The 18391-nt window shown below is 32.9% G+C and overlaps 2 protein-coding genes across 2 annotated transcripts; both read left to right on the top strand.

Moving 5' to 3' along the window:
* The first annotated feature begins 484 nt into the window (after positions 1 to 484).
* On the top strand, positions 485 to 871 carry LOC131625472 (uncharacterized mitochondrial protein AtMg00810-like). Its single transcript, XM_058896332.1, has one exon. The coding sequence runs from the start codon at positions 485 to 487 to the stop codon at positions 869 to 871; it is 387 nt and encodes a 128-aa protein (XP_058752315.1).
* Positions 872 to 6412: 5541 nt separating this feature from the next.
* On the top strand, positions 6413 to 11134 carry LOC131625525 (THO complex subunit 4D-like). The gene is made up of 7 exons (XM_058896377.1): positions 6413 to 6619; positions 7695 to 7986; positions 8797 to 8940; positions 9037 to 9105; positions 9484 to 9671; positions 10124 to 10174; positions 10777 to 11134. The coding sequence occupies exons 2-7, from the start codon at positions 7741 to 7743 to the stop codon at positions 10952 to 10954; spliced, it is 876 nt and encodes a 291-aa protein (XP_058752360.1). The 5' UTR covers positions 6413 to 6619; positions 7695 to 7740; the 3' UTR covers positions 10955 to 11134.
* The last annotated feature ends 7257 nt before the right edge of the window (positions 11135 to 18391 follow it).

Below are 18391 nucleotides of genomic sequence, written 5' to 3'. Positions count from 1 at the left end.
TTAGTCAGTTTAAGAGGAATGAAGTTAGGGACTTAGTTACTAGGCCTAGTGTAACTAATTTCATGGGTACAAGGTGTTAGTACAAGAAAAAACTAATGAAAGTGGAGTTGTCACCAGAAATAAAGGCTAGACTTGTTGCACAAGGCTACAATCAAATTGAAGGAATAGATTTTGATGAGACTTTTTCTCTAGTTTCTAGACTTGAAACCATTAGACTATTGTTAGGAGTGACATGTTTATTGAAGTTTAGACTGTTTCAAATGAATGTGAAAAGTGTCTTTCTGAATGGGTACTTACATGAAGAGGTTTATGTTGAACAACCAAATGAATTCATTGATCCCACTTATCCATATCATGTGTTTAAACTAAAGAAAGCTCTCTCCGTGGATTGAAGCAAGCTCCTAAATCTTGGTATGATAGGTTGACATAATTTCTTGTTAACAATGGCTATAGGAAATGAGGAATAGACAAGACCTTGTTTGTCATGGAGAAGGATGGAAAACTTATGATTGCTCAAATATATGTTGATGACATTGTGTTTGGAGGGAGGTCATACCAGATGGTGGAACATTTTGTCAAACAAGCGCAATCAAAAATTGAGATGAGTCTTGTTGGTGAATTGAACTATTTTCTTGGACTTCAAGTGAAACAGATGGATGACTATATCTTCATCTCTCAAAGTAAGTGTGTCAAGAATACAGTAAAGAAGTTTGGTATGGAAAATGCAAGTAAAAAGAGGACACCTAGTCTTACTCGTGTGAAATTATCAAAGGATGAAAAAGGTATTGATGTTGATCAAGGCTTATACATAAGTATGATTGGTAGTTTGATGTACCTTACAACTAGCAGACCCGAAAACAAGTCACATTAATCAAGTGAAAGAGGTCTTTTTGTCACTTCACCATGTCATAGATATTTCCTGTAATTTTGAATAATTTCACCACAACCTAAATGATTGAATATATCACGCTTTGGATGTTTTTACATATTTCGGTAAAATTTACAAGGACACCAAAAAAAACCCTTATTGTTAGAAAGTTTTTTTCTAGAGAAATCAAGAAATTGTATCACTTCATTCTCATTCTCTTTACTTAATCTATTGGCTTTCATCCAACTACGACCCATAATCACATAAAACTTCTGAAAATAAAAAAATATACAGAGCCAACAAAAATAAACATTCAATCTTAATAAAACAACAATAATAACAAACAACAACTAAAAATACTTGAACAATAACAATACAATAAACCGAATATCTCAGAAACCATAATAATAACAACAACAACGACGATGGCAACAACATCAAAGACGGAAACAACAACAACAACAACAATAATAAACAACAACAACAATAATAATGAAGAATTTATACATACTAGAAATATAACGAGAGACTAAAATAAAAGTGTTGGTTTGAGGTTTGAGCTTCATTCCTCCTTGAAGAATAATGGTGTTCTTTCGTTTGCTGGAGAATAATGGTGTTCTTTTGTTCGCTAAGGCTCAAAAAGTTAAATAAGACTTAACATTAATTTTGAAGGAATAAAAATTTGAAAGAGCATTTATATCGATTTTCTAAAAAACCAAGGGAACATATCCGACGTAAAATCTATAAAAAATAAAGGCATTTTTTTGGTTCTAAATGAATAAAAAAGTTAGAGAGTTATTATCTCGGTTTTCTAAAATATAGAGGGAAGATATTCCATGTAAAATCTATAAAATAATAAAAAAGCCTTTTTGGTTCTAAATAAAACATAAAATTTCACGAGCTAGAAATCAAAGCTTAAACTCTGAGTAACTTGTTATGTCGGTTTTGTGATAAACCGACAGAAAAGATTAAGTTTTGTCATGAAATGGCACGTTCCATATCATCTGACCTCAGTTTTTCAATAGCTGCGATGAAAGCTTTGTTATGAAATGTATTATTTATAGTAATGATTTAACCGGGTTCCATAAGAAAAAGTTCATACTCCTTTATCAATGTATTGATCTAGAATCCTAAACATCTTCAGTTCCCTCCTAAAGGACTTGAATATCATTCCATGTTGTTTATGCATTCTTATGATGTGAGACAAAGTAATATACTTTAGCGCTTTAAAATATATGATGCTTTTTTGGTTTAATCATCTGACCATTGTCTTGGGAGTTTAACTGAATTATCGACTTTGTTTTTGGGAATAAAAGGCCCATCAGTAATTGCTACCTATAAATGTTTATCTATCGATGTTAAGTGTATGTACATATTTTCCTTTCAATAAGCGTAATTTCTCCTTTAAAAATTAGTGCTTTACTATACACTTTCTTCGGATCGTCGTCACCCATATTCTCAATTTTTTTAGTCACTTATACATAACCAAAAGACCAGAACTAGAGGGGGCTGAATATACCTCCCAACTTAAAACCATAATTGAAAATAATTTTGAAACACATTTTATCAGAGTTTGAAAAGCAAAACAATTTGTGCAGTGGAAGTAAATTTTTTCATATAAATAGATTATGCTTATAGATTGAAATTTGCACGTAATGACTTAATTAGTAAACAATACAACAATGATCAAATCAAAGAATCAACCAAAAACAACAAGCCAATGCAAAAACCTTTTTTATGATAATGTTTGTGTGCATAATTTTCCCTTATGTCTATATTGAACACAAGATATAAATCGTGTCACCCTTGTCCAGTTCAATGTTGGGCTGTTAGACATATATCCTATTATGTCGGATGATCAAATTCCATCTGGGTCCCTTAACATGATTTGTAGAGTAACCATCAATCATCTTTATGGTCATCCTGGACAATGTTTGATTGCCAATAAAGTACTCGACTCCATATCTAGGATCTATATTAATTTCAAGTTGAAGGGTGGTATACACCACTACCACCTTGAGAATAATTTATGACACTCGCATAACATTTTATGTAGTATTCATATAGTGGGTCAATACAATATAAATATTACTCCTAATATTCATACATATGTGAAGACTTGACAACTCTTTATCCACGATTAATTAAATGTGATCATCAATCTATCCACATAATAGTCTCAATGCTTTAATATTATCCCACTCACAATAAAGCTAGACTACAAATTCTTTAAGAATAGAGTTTAATTGCTATACACTGTCAGTGTAAAATTTTTTACACTATCAATGCATCACAACCACTTAATTATATTACTTTTAAAAAATTAAAATAAAAGTCAAACACTTCCAACAGATTAACGGTTGTGATTCACTGACGGTGTAAAAATTCTTTACACCGTCAGTGTATTCCAATTAAATTCTTAAGAATAATGTTCATATGTTTAATGGAATCTCAAGATTAAGTCAGACTTAATGTTTCTTTAAACAAACTAATTATTCTAATAACTTTATTATTTTGGAAAAATGAACATAACAAAGAAATGCTTTATTATTATTATTATTATTATTATTATTATTATTATTATTATTATTATTATTATTATTATTATTATTATTATTATTATTATTATTAGATAATTCGATACAGGTACCAAGTTCAATATAAAACTATTGGCATCTAGTACTTACACTAACATTAAAAACTTTAAAAGTGTATGGTTCCACTGTAAATTTCAAGGTTACGATTCAATCCCATACTCTTTTCATATCCACAATAACTTTCTTCCACTCCTTGCCCATAACAATCACCAACCCATTTCTCGATCTAAATTTTCTAGTATACCAAAGCTTAAGTACCGAGTTATCTAATTCTTTTGCTTTTTCACTTATTCACTTAGTTTCCTGTTGGCACATGAGATTGTTCTTCCTCCTGACCATATTATCCATTATTTCCATAGATTTTCTAGTAAGTGTGCCTATATTCTATGATCCAGAGCAAATCATAATCTCACAAACTAACTTCTTTACCAACACTCGTTCACAAAAATTTAGGAACCCTTGTTTACTTTTCACTACACCCACGCGCTAATGCAACGACCCTTGATTTTTGACATTGTAGTCAAATCATACAATATGTAGCTTATGGGCAACAAAATTTAAAAAGTCATAACTACGAGTATAATATTAGTAATTTCCCTAAAGATCTTGAGAATGGGATTGGGTAGCAACTTGCCATAACCCTTTACTAAGAAGAGTGTCTTTGATTTTAAAAGTCGTAGAATAAGTTGATTATAGATGGAGATAAAAACATCAATTACCATAAATGAAAAAGAGTCCTGGAGAAAAAATGATTCCCGTGGCCAATAATATGTTGACAATACATATACCTTGAAAGACCTTGTGCAACATTTCTATGTCCATTTATTCATAGAAGATGCACTTGTTTATGATTATATTATTTCTTCGTATACCTATCTGAATGTTGTGAAAGAGAACTAAACAATCTTAGTGCCAACTTTGTGAATGCAAGAAAACTTTATGTGATATGATTCTGTATAAAGCTCCCCGATGAAAATGTCTACTTAGTCATTTTCATTTTGCAATGCTAACATATGGTTGTTGAATCCTTGTTTAATTTTGTAAACCTGGTTCGGATAAATCATTCTCTCATTTCTTATATTAATAATAATACACTTAAATACAATAATCAACAACATATTAATATATGATCCAAATTTTATATGGTAAGAAAAATAAAGCGATCTAATGGGCAATAAAGAAACACAATTTCATAAAATTTTGACAATGTCGTAGTTACTTATAATATAAATCCATGTTTGAAAGAGATCAATTTTGACATAGTTTTAATTATTTAAAAGTGACAACGACAAGCAATTTATTCTCGATTTGTGATCCTAATTCTAAACTCAAACAAGCTTATATACAAAAGGATGTTCTCCCACTCCCCAAACTTTCATTGTTTCCTCCGAACTTTAAATATAAAAGATCAATGTTGTCTTTATTATAATAATCAATTTGAGATAATATCGCTAATTCTCTTCTAAGACTTTTTAAAAGAAAGCCTTTTACACTATACACAACTTTATGAATAACAAATTAGTTTATTGACCCTTTAGTTCTCTCAATCTTAATAGTGCGCTGAGTACTTATTAGGTATAATATTTGATATCGACTCCATTGATTTCCAAAAAAATTGTCAATTAAGGTTATATTTTATCCCCAACCTCCAAACTTACCGCGTGCTTGGAAAATACCAAAATCACGTTAAAAAACACAATGAATCAAAAACTACAACGAACCACCTAAAATCACAATGTTTGAAAATTCTAAATTCATATTACGAATTGTTTGTCGTACAAGCAAACAAGCATTTATTGAGTTACATGCCTCATTATTAATCAAATATAATATCTAATATCGACACCATTGAGTTTCATAAAAACTTGCCAATAAGACTTATATTTTATCCCCAACCTCGAAATTTAAAGCATGTTTGAAAAATACCAAAATCATGATAAAAAATACAATGAGTCAAAAACCATTGATTAATGATTTAACCTAAAATATCAAATAATAAGTAAAATCAATTCAATCATACATTATAATCTAAATTCATGATTGCAAAAGATCAATTTTGATATAGTTTTAATTATTTAAAAGTGGTGACAAGAAACAATTTATTGTCAATTCATGGGCCTAATTATAAACTCAAACAAACCTATATACTAGAGAATGGTTCGTCGCTCCCATAACTTTCATTATTGCCTTCAAACTTTAAAAATAAAAGTTCAATATTGTCTCTATGATAATAGACAACTTGAGATAATATTATTTGCTCTCTTGAAAGACTTTTTAATAAATAACTTTTAAACTTTACATAACTTTATGAATAACAATTTTGATTTATCAATCATTTAATTTCTTGAATCGCAAATACATTGTTGTGCGCTAAGTACTAATTAAGTATAACATTTGATATCGGTTCATTGATTTTTTTTTTAAAACTTGCTTAGTTAGGTTACATTTCGCCCCCAATCTCCAAACTTAACCTGCACCCAGAAATATCAAAATCACGATTAAAAAAGGAAGATGAATAAGAAAATATACAACAAACCTCATAAAATCAATGTTTGAAAACTCAAAATTCACAATACGAGTTATCTCCCGCACAAGCAAATAAATATTTAGAGAGTTATACATCTCATTATTAATCAAGTATAATATCTAATATCGACGCCATTGATTTTCATAAAAACTTGCCAATAAAACCTGCATTTCGTCCCCAACGTAAAATCTTAATGCTTGTTTCAAAAATACCAAAATCATGATTAAAAAACACATTGAATAAAAAACAATTGAGTAATAATTTAGCCTAAAATATCAAATCATAAATAAAAATCAATCCAAATCATACATTATAATAAAAAATTCTACAACATAAAATAAAGGGACATGAAATATGATGATAACGAGAATATCTAATCTCATCCATTCATGACGCAACACAACAGTGGCATAGAATAATTTCTTGCTGTACGCGGTTAAGCAAAAAAGCAGAAAGACATGAAAGCCCCTACGTGCCTATAAAACGACTTCAACGATGCTTTTCTTTCCGTGAATCCAATCTAAACCCAAAAAGCTCTCTGGCCGAAACCCTAAAACCCCTTTCTCTGCATCGAAACCCTAATTTTCGATTCGTGTTCTCCAGACGCTGGTTTTCTGTCGTATCCAGGTATTGGATTTTTATCTGTTTATCTCTTTTTTTTTGGTTCAAATTGTGATGTCGATTTGTTTGTGGGTGTTATTGGGGGTAGGAGATCGTGAATTGGGATGCGAGTAGATTAGGGTTTTCTGTGATATGAGAAATTTGTTGAATCATGGATCTGTTTGGGCGATGGTTGCGAAAATGTTTTGATCTGTTCATACCAACGTTTGAAATTATTATCTGTTTGTTGATTGTTGAGAATCGTATGTTGGATTATTTATATGGAAGTTTATGCGTTTCAATATTGTCTCTCTATCGATGTTGTTAATTTTTAAATTTGATTTTGGTTTGAATCTGGTGGTGTTGCCGTTTCTGAAGCTGTTATTTTAAAATTTTATTTGGATGTTATCTATTATGCTATTAAACTAGTAGCGAACCCGCAAAAACTGTATTAGACCGCGCTGTTCCGGGAAACCGCGCTGTTCCGTCACAGATGTGACTCATCTGGAAAGATTCCAATAATGAGATTGGATGTGGAACAACGGCTCTCTGACGTGGCCGTTTCAATTGTGAACGGCCGCGTTAGCTGTATATTATATTACCCACGGCCGCGTTAGCTGTATATGATATTACCCTTGAATATGGTTATTTTATTCAATTTTCAATGGTAGTATCTTTTGCTAAAGACTTGTGATGGAATACTTTTTAAATTTTAATTAATTTGTTTTAGTTTTTAACAATAATATGTTCATTAGTATTAATGGTATTAGTGTTTGTGATACTACCCTTTAACATGGTTATTTTATTCAATTTTCAATGGTAGTATGTTTTGCTGAAGACTTGTGATGGAATACTTAATAAATTATAATTAATTTGTTTTAGTTTTTAACAATAATATGTTCATTAGTATTAATGGTATTAGTGTTTGCGTCACTGATATCGTCACTAAAATAGGTTTGCTAGGGCTGGTTATTTAGATTTTGGCGTTGACTGTATTTTAATACCTATTTGGTTCTAGGATATCTGAAGTGGATCTAATTATTGTATCCTACCCTATCCCACTTACATGTACAAATAGCTGATTAAATTGTTACTTTTGCAGGGATACTATTGAAATTTCTTGAAAGATTTATTGAATTTCAAGTGCAATGGCTTCTTCCTTGGATATGTCACTTGATGATAGAATTAAGAACAGGACTAACCGAGGCAGAGGCAGAGGACGTGGCAAAGCCCTTTCAGGCCGTGGAAGTGGGGCTCTAGGAGGTGGAAGAAGGACCGGTGCTGTTAATGGTAGAAGAATGACTGGTCCTGGTAATGGTGGAAGAGCAACTGGTGCTGTTCGTAGAGGCCCACTCATGGTCAACACTCGCCCATCATCTTATGCTATTGCCAAGGCAAGCTCAAAAAACATGGATGCTTGCTTATACATGTTCTTGAGATTCTGATATACTATAAATACCCAATATACCCAATTATGAGATGATTCAGTAAAATAGAAATTCAAAAGCAAGAGGAACTCCTTTTATTATTTGTTCCGTGGAGAAGCTCATGCTCAACCATTTTGCATAGTTCCGTAGTGTCAATTAATATGCATCTATGAGTTGTTTGCTTTTGTTTAGGGGGCTTTGCTACAGATCTCTGATATGTGCAGGATTTCATTGGTGATTCTTATATTTTCTGAAGGAGCTTCATTAGTTGAATTTCAAAATGGAGCTCTTACAAGTAGCACAAAATTAGAACTATAAGTGGGGTTTTAAACACTATATCTTTCTAATCGTTTCATTAAGATGAGGTGACTTTAAAATCTTTGGCTGGTTTGTGTGGACTGGTGTTTTATTGGATCCTCTTGCTAAGTATGATTCCATGGTGCGAGAATTCAGTAACTTCCCTGTTTCACGGTGTTTTGCAATGGAGCTTTCGCTTAATATCAGCACCAGAGCTCTGACTTTATCATTGCAGCTGCTTGAATGCAGTGGATTGAATTCTTACTCCAATTCGCCATCTTTAGCATAGAACACTGATGTTTGACTGTGGGTTTTCATTTGAATATATCACCATGACCGGATCTACTTCATTAATATTGTGTTATTGTTTTAATCTGGGGATTTTCCTGTTCTGATAAATCTTGAAGAAGTAAATAACTTTTTTGGTCATAATCTGACGTGTTCTGCCATTCTGGATACTGTTCTCTTTGCTTTGCCCAGTCTATTCGCAGAACCAAGCCTTTTCCATGGCAGAGTGATTTGTTAGAGGATAGTCTTAGAGCTGCTGGAATTCAAGGAGTAGAAGCTGAGACAAAGTTGTATGTTTCAAACTTGGACAGAGGAGTAACCAATGAAGACATAAGGGTATATACTATGTCCTATCATCATATGCTTCATTCTTAGCCACTGTTTCTATCCAACCTCTCTGGACGTTTTCTTGAAACTTGATTTGCTACTCAGGAGCTTTTCTCTGAGCTTGGAGACTTGAAGCGCTATGCTGTTCATTATGACAAAAATGGGCACCCAACTGTAAGTATTTGATTTTGTATTTGAAACTCTTGTCATTATGTTGTCTGCTTTTCATGGTCAAACCAATTTCTATCCGTACGAGGTCTTTTAGTTGAGCAGTCTGTTTTACCTTTTAGTTTATAATTTCCAACGGGGTAGTTTTTTAAGGAGGGGGTGGGATGCTGCTTTTTACATTCCAAGTGTCTGTTTGTATCAGATTCTAGACCATGAACAATTCCATTCCATTGTAAGCCTTCCATTAATTGCTTTGAGAAAATACTTTGGTAATTGTTTTTTTGAGAAAAAGCTTTGGTAATGTTCTGCTAGTTTATAATCTTTGAGCAAATGCTTCGGCAATTGTCAGGTTTTTTTAAACTTCAACTTTTCACTGTGTAACAGGGATCAGCTGAAGTGGTTTATAATAGAAGAAGTGATGCATTTGCTGCTCTTAAAAGATATAACAATGTACTTTTGGATGGAAAGCCCATGAAAATCGAGATTGTGGGAACAAAATCAGAATTGCCTGTCACTGCACGGGTGAATGTAACTGGGATGAATGGACAGAGGAAGAGGACAGTTGTAATGACGTAAGTCGATTACTTTAAGCTATGAGAGGATGCTTTTGTATGATATAATTTTGTTACTGTCTATACATATGCTGTTTACTCTATATATTTATCTGTGACAATGTTGTCAATTGCGGAGAGCAGAAAATGGTGGATTCTTTAAATTTGGATTGTTTCAATTCTGTTAAGCCATAGTGCTATAGCGCATTAGATAGACATTTGAAAACATTTTGTACTAGATCAAATTGTGGAACATAGTGCCTAGTCCAAGTTTGGCTAAGCTATAGTGGTATAGTGCCACTATACTGGTTATTTAACAACAATGATCTGTGAATGATGACAATCGATGTCCATATCCAGACATGTCTTGATCAAAATAGGCATTAAGTGTCGAATAAAATTTTCTTCTAATAGTTCAAAGTTGTGTTAAATAAAGTCTTTAATCACTCACTTTTTTGTTTGGTGTGTTGCAGGCCTAGAGGTGGTCGAGGTGGAGGTTCTGCTGTGTCAAATCGCGGTGCTGGGTAAGTACTTTCACCTATATTACATATAGTACTAAATCATATGTGTGTGTATAAAATATGTGTTAAGTTTAATGGTGCCATGTCATATCTATACAAAGATATATATATATATATATATATATATATATATATATATATATATATATATATATATATATATATATATATATATATATATATATATATATATATATGTATATATATATATATAATGGGTTAAATATATTTAGTCCTTACAAAATCACGACTTTCAAATTTAATTCTTATTAAATTGTAATTGAAATTTACTATGAGACATTACAGTTAGTAGAGATAGTCGTTATTTTGGATAAAAACCATTTAAAATCCGTCACTTTTTAAATGTGTCAAGATTTTTTAGTTCTGTTTTGAAGTTGTATCTGTGTAGATTGCTTTTGAATGTAGGTTTAGTTTTCATTTCACTTCATTTTCATATGGATTCTGCTGTCGACCTAGGAATGGTTCTTCTCTGCAGGCGCCTTTACTTTTATCAAGCTTGCTATTGTTGTTGTATCCTTGGAACGGGCATCCATTTTTTTACAATGTAGTTGCTTAGTGATGACCTCTTATTGTTTTCTTTACAGTTGGGGACGTCGAGGTGGCTCAAGGGGTGGCAGTGGTAGTGGACGTGGTCGGGGTCGTGGCCGTCCTGGCAGGGGTGGAGGTCGTGGTCGGGGAAGAAAGGATGGAGTTGAAAAGTCAGCTGAGCAACTTGACAAGGAACTGGAGACCTATCATGCAGAGGCTATGAACATCTCATAATTTGCTATTGGCTTCCTTGTACAGAAGCTTTGTTTTTCTTTGGCTAGAACTTGAATGCACTTCGCTTTGCCGTTAAATATGCCATCGTATTGACAACGTTGAAATCTTGTTTGAGGCTGAATGATACTTTTGGGTGATTTCGAAGTTGCCATATTATATATTACAGTTGTTTTTGCCTAATTATTGTATAATATTTTATCTGGTTGAAATTGAAGTTGTGTTCCGAGTGTCCGACGATAAATATCAACGTTCAACCAGATTTCACTGTTTTGAGGTTAACTATATAACTGCTTTAAAATTATTTTTTTTGCTAAAATTGAAAACAATTATTTCACTTAGGGATGTCAATGGGGGTATGACAGGTGGAGTTATTTTCCTGACTCTGTCACCAAACCTGTCCCATTCCCTGCCATTGGAGATTTTAATCCTCATCTCTCTTTTGTGGGTCCCTGCCATTGGGGATTTTAATCTATGTCTTTTGTGGATCTCTTGGATTTGTTCTTACATAAACATCATTCCTTTTGATGTTTAAGGTTTTTGCTAGATTAAAAAATGTAATTATTATTATAAAACTTAACTATAACAATAGAGAAATCAAAGAGAGAAAGAGAATGGAGAAACTAATATTGTATTATTTTCTTTCAAAAGTATCATTTAGTCATATATTAATGGAGAATAGGAAGATGAAAAAGAAGAATAAGGTTGAACATCTACTTTAATCTTTACCAGGAAAATCCAATAGGAAAAAACCATGGTGAAGGAAAAAAGAGTGCAAAACATATATTTCTTGGAAGTGACTTCATGTAATGCTAATAGTTATGCAGAATTTGATGAAGTTGTTGCCATGAGTTGTTTCATAGAACTCCATGAAATGGTTGTACCATCACATGTAAACAAATAACCTGTTTCTGATCTACTATTATGAGAATCTGACAAGTAACCAGCATCTCTAAGATAACGAAGTATATGTTTGACTTCGTTCAAATGTCTTCGTGTAGGCGAACAATTGTATCTTGGTAATAGATTGACCACAAACGATATATTGAGACGTGTATAATTAGCAAGGTACATTAGTGCTCCAATTGCACTAAGATATGGTACTTCAGGATCAAGTAATTTTTGTAATCATTTTCTTGAGGCCTGAAAGGATCTTTCTCTACATCTAATGATATAACAATCATTGGAGTAGACAACGAATGAGATTTGTCCATATAGAAGTGTTTCAACACTTTTTCTATATAGCCTTCCTGATGTACAAATATTCAATTGTTCAAATTCTCAATTTGTAAGCCTAGACATAATTTTATTTTTTTCAGGTCCTTCATCTCAAACTCTTTCTTTAAGAAATTGATAGCTTTTGGAAGCTCTTCAGGAGTTCCAATAATATGTATGTCATTCACATAGAGAACTAGTATTGCAAATTCTTTTTGACATCATTTTATGAAAATACAAGTACAAATTGAGTTATTTGTATATTCATCATTTAGTAAATATTCACTGAGGCGATTATACCACATGCATCCAGATTCTTTCAGCCCACAGAGAGACTTGTTCAATTTGATGTAGTAGTTTTTTCGAGATCCGCAATTACGTGCCTCTGGTATATTGAACCTTTCAGGGAGTTTCATGTAAATGTCACTATTAAGTGAACCATATAAATAAGATGTCATTACATCCATCATGTTCAAATTAAGTCCTTCATGTGTTACAAGGCTAATTAATTATCAAAAATCGATTGAATCCACTACAGGTGAATATGTTTTATCAAAATCAATCTTAGGTCTTTGTGAAAATCATTGAGCAATAAATTAAATTTTATATCATTCTTATTTTTCTTTTTCACAAAAACTCATTTATATCCAATTAGTTTCACACCTTGAGGTGTTCGGACTACAGGTCCAAAAGTGAGTCACTTATAAAGTGATTTTAATTCTTCTTCAATTGGATATATTTATTTTGGCCAATTCTCACTTAGTCTACAATCTTTAATAGACTTTGACTCATGATCCTCGTTATCATTGATCACTTTTAGCGCTATATTGTACAAAAGACATTGTCAATATTGACTTTATTTGGTTATCTCAATTTCGGTTCCATTCCATTTCATCCATGACATAGTTTATCGAGATATTTTTATTTGATATTTCAAGTACTTGATTTGTTCTTCTGGAACTGAAAATTAAATTAGATCAAAGTGCTCTTAGCATATTCATATCCTCACTTGGGTCATCTTTAGTTTCATTTGCAATATTATATTATCCAATAGGAGAATCCACTTTGAGTGGAGTATTATCAGCTGGTAATTTATTTCATAAACTTTGCAAATTAATAATATTTTGAACTTTTGGTTCATATTGATTTGTACGAGGATCAAGACAACAATTTATTTTAAATTGTTCATTTGAACTTCTTGTTCATGATTTCAGCTGTTCATTTGAACTTCTTATTCATGATTTTAGCTACTTATTCCCTCCCCCTAATGTTGGGAAAATTAATTTATCAAGTGAAAATCAGTCTACTGGGCTGCAATCAAGTATTTGATTATTTTATCAAATTATATCCTCAAAATTGAGATTCATATTAATTATATTTTTTCAATATTCTTTCATGACTCATCTTAATGTATTATATTGGAGCAATTGGAATATACACAACACATCCAAATGTTCACTTAGATGAGAAATATTAGAATAAATTAGGGAGGACTAAGATATAGTATCTTGTTTGCTTAATGCGAATAAATATCTTAATACCATACTTTGGGTGTTTCAAATATATAATTTAGAATTGATTATCTCATAAGTATCAACCATATAATTAACTTTAGACGTCTAAAGAATGGATCTTTGGGTCCGTTTTCTTTTTATGAACATATATTACATGATATTCAATATCAATTTTAATAATATGTGATATACTTATACAGGAATTTCTAAAAAAAATCCAGAAAACAAGATCTTAGTCTAATTAGTTGAGAAAAATAATTTCATAAACTTCTGATTGTGAGTAGATACATATGCATGATATTTTAGTCGATGCAACAGTTAATGTCATAAAAACGCAATTTCTCAAATTTTTATTTTCCTTTAGAAACACACAAAAATTTACTGGATTGAAGAAACTTCTGATTCTTTAATACAAATTATTCGTATCATATTATATCTGAGATGACCCAACCGGTTTTACCAACGACACATTTAAGTGTAATTTGTAAACTACTGGTTTACAATGACATGTGCTTAAATTGTACTAATATAAGTGTAGTACAAGCCCGTGGAAAAATCCAATAGCTTTTCTATTATACATTTTATGTCCAAATTCATTTATGTAATACAAAGATATTCAATACCTCCAGTATAATTCATGTGAATTATCTACGACGGAAATATTTGGCAAGACATAAAGAGAACACACAAAAAGGAAATATAAAGGATTAAAGTTCATTCGAATCTCGACTCTATCAAAATATGAGCTTACTTTCGTGTGCCTTTAAGATGGACTAACAAATGTCATCCATACACTATACCTGTAAAAAGAAAAATAGCCAAATGCTAATTATGAGATAATTTATACTCTAACAAATTTAATAAGTTTTTAACATAGCCAAATGCTAGAAAATTACAATAATCCAAAAAAATAGTTATCCTTCAGGGATGTGTTAGAGTCACTCATGTCATTCTTCTGGAATGACAAACATTTTATGAGTATATTACAATTTTTTCTACATCGAAACACACAACTTTCTTTGTGAAATCCTTCTGGAATACTTCACTATTATTGATCCAATCCATCTAGAATTCGATAATATATGTGATGCAATCATTTTTCAAAATTTTAACATAACATATGCGATCCTTCTAGGATATGTTATTATAATAGATGCAATCCTTCTGGGATTCATTAATATCATGATGAAATTCTTCTAATATTATAGATACAACATTTTAAGGTGTGAGAAATCCTTATTTTAAAATTTTAACTCTTCGGGAATTATATATCACAAATGATCTTCGTAGTGATAAAAAGAAACAATTATTTGCATAATCCTTCTAGGAAGCTAAAAAAAATCCCTTCAAAGTCATATCACAAATATTCACATCGATTAAGAAAAATAATTCTTTAAGCAATCCTCCTGAGATATCTTAACACTAGTTTAAGAGAGATTTTTTTGCGTGTGTAGTTCTTCAGGAACTCAATCACAATCACAATTTTTTTTATAGTTCTTCAGGAACTCAATCACATTTTGTAGTTCTTAAGGAACTCAATCACAAATCTTTTACTAATAAAAATAATAATATTTATAATCATTCAGGAATGCTTGATAAATTCTTCGGGAATTATATATCAAACTCAATAATATCCTTCTAGGATATTTGATAAGTTCTTCAGCAACTATATAACAAACTTAATACTATCTTTATTGAATATTTGTTAAGTTCTTCAGGAACTATATGACAAACACGTTGTTTTGTAATCCTTCAGAGATTATTGATAATTTAATAAGATAATATCAAAATTCAACACGGATAATGAGAAAGAAAAATAATAAAATAATAAACTAATATTACCTCTGTTGTGAATTCAATGCCAAGAACAAAGTATAATACAAGGGAAGAATAAAGGACAAGGAAGAAGAGGAACACAAGATTGGTTATAACTGCTATTCTTTTACTTTCTCTTAAAACAAGATTACAAGTTTACAAGAATAACAAATAACCTCTCTCACCCCAAATTAGGATTTGCAGCTTAGCAATGATGAGAGACTAGTATGCTACTTATAATAAAACCTAACATACTAACTAATGGGCTTTTTCCACAAGGCCCATTACACAAGCCAACTTAATAAACAAGCTAACTTAACAAATTAGGGTTTAAACACTAAAACCTAATTTAACATGCTAACAACCCTAGCATCTTCGACACAAGCATGTGAACAACCTTCGACTTCATGCTTAACCCTGTCGAACCAAGAAGCTACCCTTCGGCCATACTAGAGTTCGATCCAGTATCTCACAAATCTCCACATTGGATCTAACTCTACAACATCAAGGGAACAAACTAGCTTTCTTCATGCAGCTTTATCAACTGCATACAGTGGAAAAACTTGCAACTCGGCAATGTCTTGGTGATCATATCAACAGCATTATCTTCAGTCGAAACCTTCAGCACTTGGACTTCTCCACGCTCGATTACTCCTCTGACGAAATGCAGCCTCACATCAATGTGCTTAGTTCGCTCATGATAGGCTGAATTCTTCGACAGGTGTATTGCACTTTGACTATCACATTTAACAGTGATACCTCAACCTTGAAGTTTCAGCTCCTTCGCAAAACCTTCAAGCCACAATGCTTCTTTCACAGCTTCAGTTAGGGCAATATACTCCGCTTCAGTGGTTGATAGAGCAACAACCTTCTGAAGTGTTGCTTTCCAACTAATTGCAGTACCAAACATAGTGAAAACATATCCAGAAATAGATTTTCTGGAATCCATACAACCTGCATAATCAGAGTCGACATATCCTTCTATTACTGCTTTACTATCTTCACCCAAGGCTCCACCATAAATTAGGACTCTATTCAGAGACCCATTTATGTACCTTAAAATCCACTTCAATGCTTGCCAAGGAGCCTTTCCAGGGTTCGCCATGTACCTGCTTACAAGACTTACTGCATATGCTATATCGGGTCTAATACAGACCATAGCATACATCAAAGAACCAACTATATTAGCATATGGGATGCTATTCATATAGGATCTTTCGACATCAGTACTGGGACACTGATCAATACTCAGCTTGAATTGAGGGTTTGTTGGAGTCACAACTGGCTTCGAATTCGACATACCAAACTTTTCGAGAATCTTCTGTAGATATGCCTCTTGAGATAAGCATAACTTCGACTTCTTTCTATCTCTTCGAATGTCAATTCCAAGAATCCTGGAAGCAGCTCCCAGATCCTTCATATCGAACTCCTTATTGAGTTCAGCCTTCACCCTCGTCACATCTTCAACATTGTTGCTTGCTATGAGAATATCATCCACATAAAGCAACAAAATAAAAAATGAATTACCAGGTCGAAATCTGAAGTAAACGCAGTGGTCGAACTGACTTCTAATGAAACTTATGCGTGCCATGAACTTGTCGAATCTCCTATTCCACTATCGAGGAGATTGTTTTAGCCCATACAAAGATCTCTTTAACTTGCACACATAATCTTCCTTCCCCTTTTCGACATACCCTTCAGGTTGCTTCATCAGGATCGTTTCATCTAGATCACCATACAAGAACGCAGTCTTCACATCCATCTGTTCCAGTTCAAGATCGAACTGTGCTACCATGGCAAGTAACATTCGAATGGACCTATGCTTCACAACAGGAGAAAACACATCATTGAAGTCGACACCTTCTTTCTGAGTGAAACCCCTTGCAACTAACCTTGCCTTGTATCTTTTCGACGTCACTCCTTCAATTCCTTCCTTAACTTTGAAAATCCATTTACAGCTGACTAAACTTGCCCCAACAGGTTTCTTGATCAGTTCCCAAGTATGATTATCATGAAGAGATTTCATCTCATCATCCATGGCCTTCAGCCATTCAGTCTTATTTCGACTCCTCATAACTTCCTTGTAGTCTCTAGGTTCTTCGTCTAGAACCTCACTTGCAGAGATTAAGGAATAAGCTATAAGATCTGCATACCCAAGCCTCTGAGGTGCCTTTATGACTCTTCTCGACCTATCTCTCGACAATAGGTAGTCATCGTCAGTTTCCTCAACTTTCTCAGCATCTTCTGCTTCTTCTTCGACTTCATCAGGGATATGCAATTTAGCATCAACATGCTCCACCTCAATAGGAATCTCTACCTGTTCCAGCTCTTCGTCAGATGTTTCTGTACTTCGACCAACATCATCAGTTTTCTTAAAAGCCATTTCAGCTTCATTGAAAACTACATCTCGACTGGTGATACACCTCCTGTGACCTGGCTCTAGGCACCATAGCCTATAAGCTTTGACTCCTTCAGGGTATCCCACGAACATACATTTCAGAGCTCTAGGTTCGACCTTGTCTTGCCTAATGTGAGCATAGGCTATGCAGCCAAATACTCTCAGTTTGTCGAGATCTGGTGGATGTCCCGACCAAACTTCTTCAGGTGTCTTCATATCTAACGCTGTCGAAGGACATCTGTTTATCAGATATGTTGCTGTCGAAACAGCCTCAGCCCAGAACACCTTCTTTAACCCCGCACTAGTCAACATGCATCTGAATCTCTCCAAAATAGTTCGATTAAATCTTTCAGCCAAACCATTTTGATGTGGAGTACCTGCAGTAGTTCTGTGCCTTGCAATACCAGAGGCAACACAAAGACTGTCGAATGCCTCATTGCAAAATTCAAGGCCATTGTCGGTTCTCAACCTCTTGACCTTCCTGCCAGTCTGATTTTC

Source organism: Vicia villosa, unplaced genomic scaffold, assembly GCF_029867415.1.
Source record: "Vicia villosa cultivar HV-30 ecotype Madison, WI unplaced genomic scaffold, Vvil1.0 ctg.000218F_1_1, whole genome shotgun sequence".
Classification (NCBI taxonomy): domain Eukaryota; kingdom Viridiplantae; phylum Streptophyta; class Magnoliopsida; order Fabales; family Fabaceae; genus Vicia; species Vicia villosa.
Note: the sequence above shows the minus strand (reverse complement) of the source record. Positions and strands in the feature narration are given on the sequence as shown.

Coding starts and splice junctions, on each gene's coding strand:
- LOC131625472 (XM_058896332.1), top strand. CDS start 485: ATGGAGAAGGATGGAAAACTTATGATTGCTCAAATATATGTTGATGAC.
- LOC131625525 (XM_058896377.1), top strand. CDS start 7,741: ATGGCTTCTTCCTTGGATATGTCACTTGATGATAGAATTAAGAACAGG. Junction 7,987..8,796: donor CATCTTATGCTATTGCCAAG/GCAAGCTCAAAA, acceptor TGCTTTGCCCAG/TCTATTCGCAGAACCAAGCC. Junction 9,672..10,123: donor AAGAGGACAGTTGTAATGAC/GTAAGTCGATTA, acceptor GGTGTGTTGCAG/GCCTAGAGGTGGTCGAGGTG.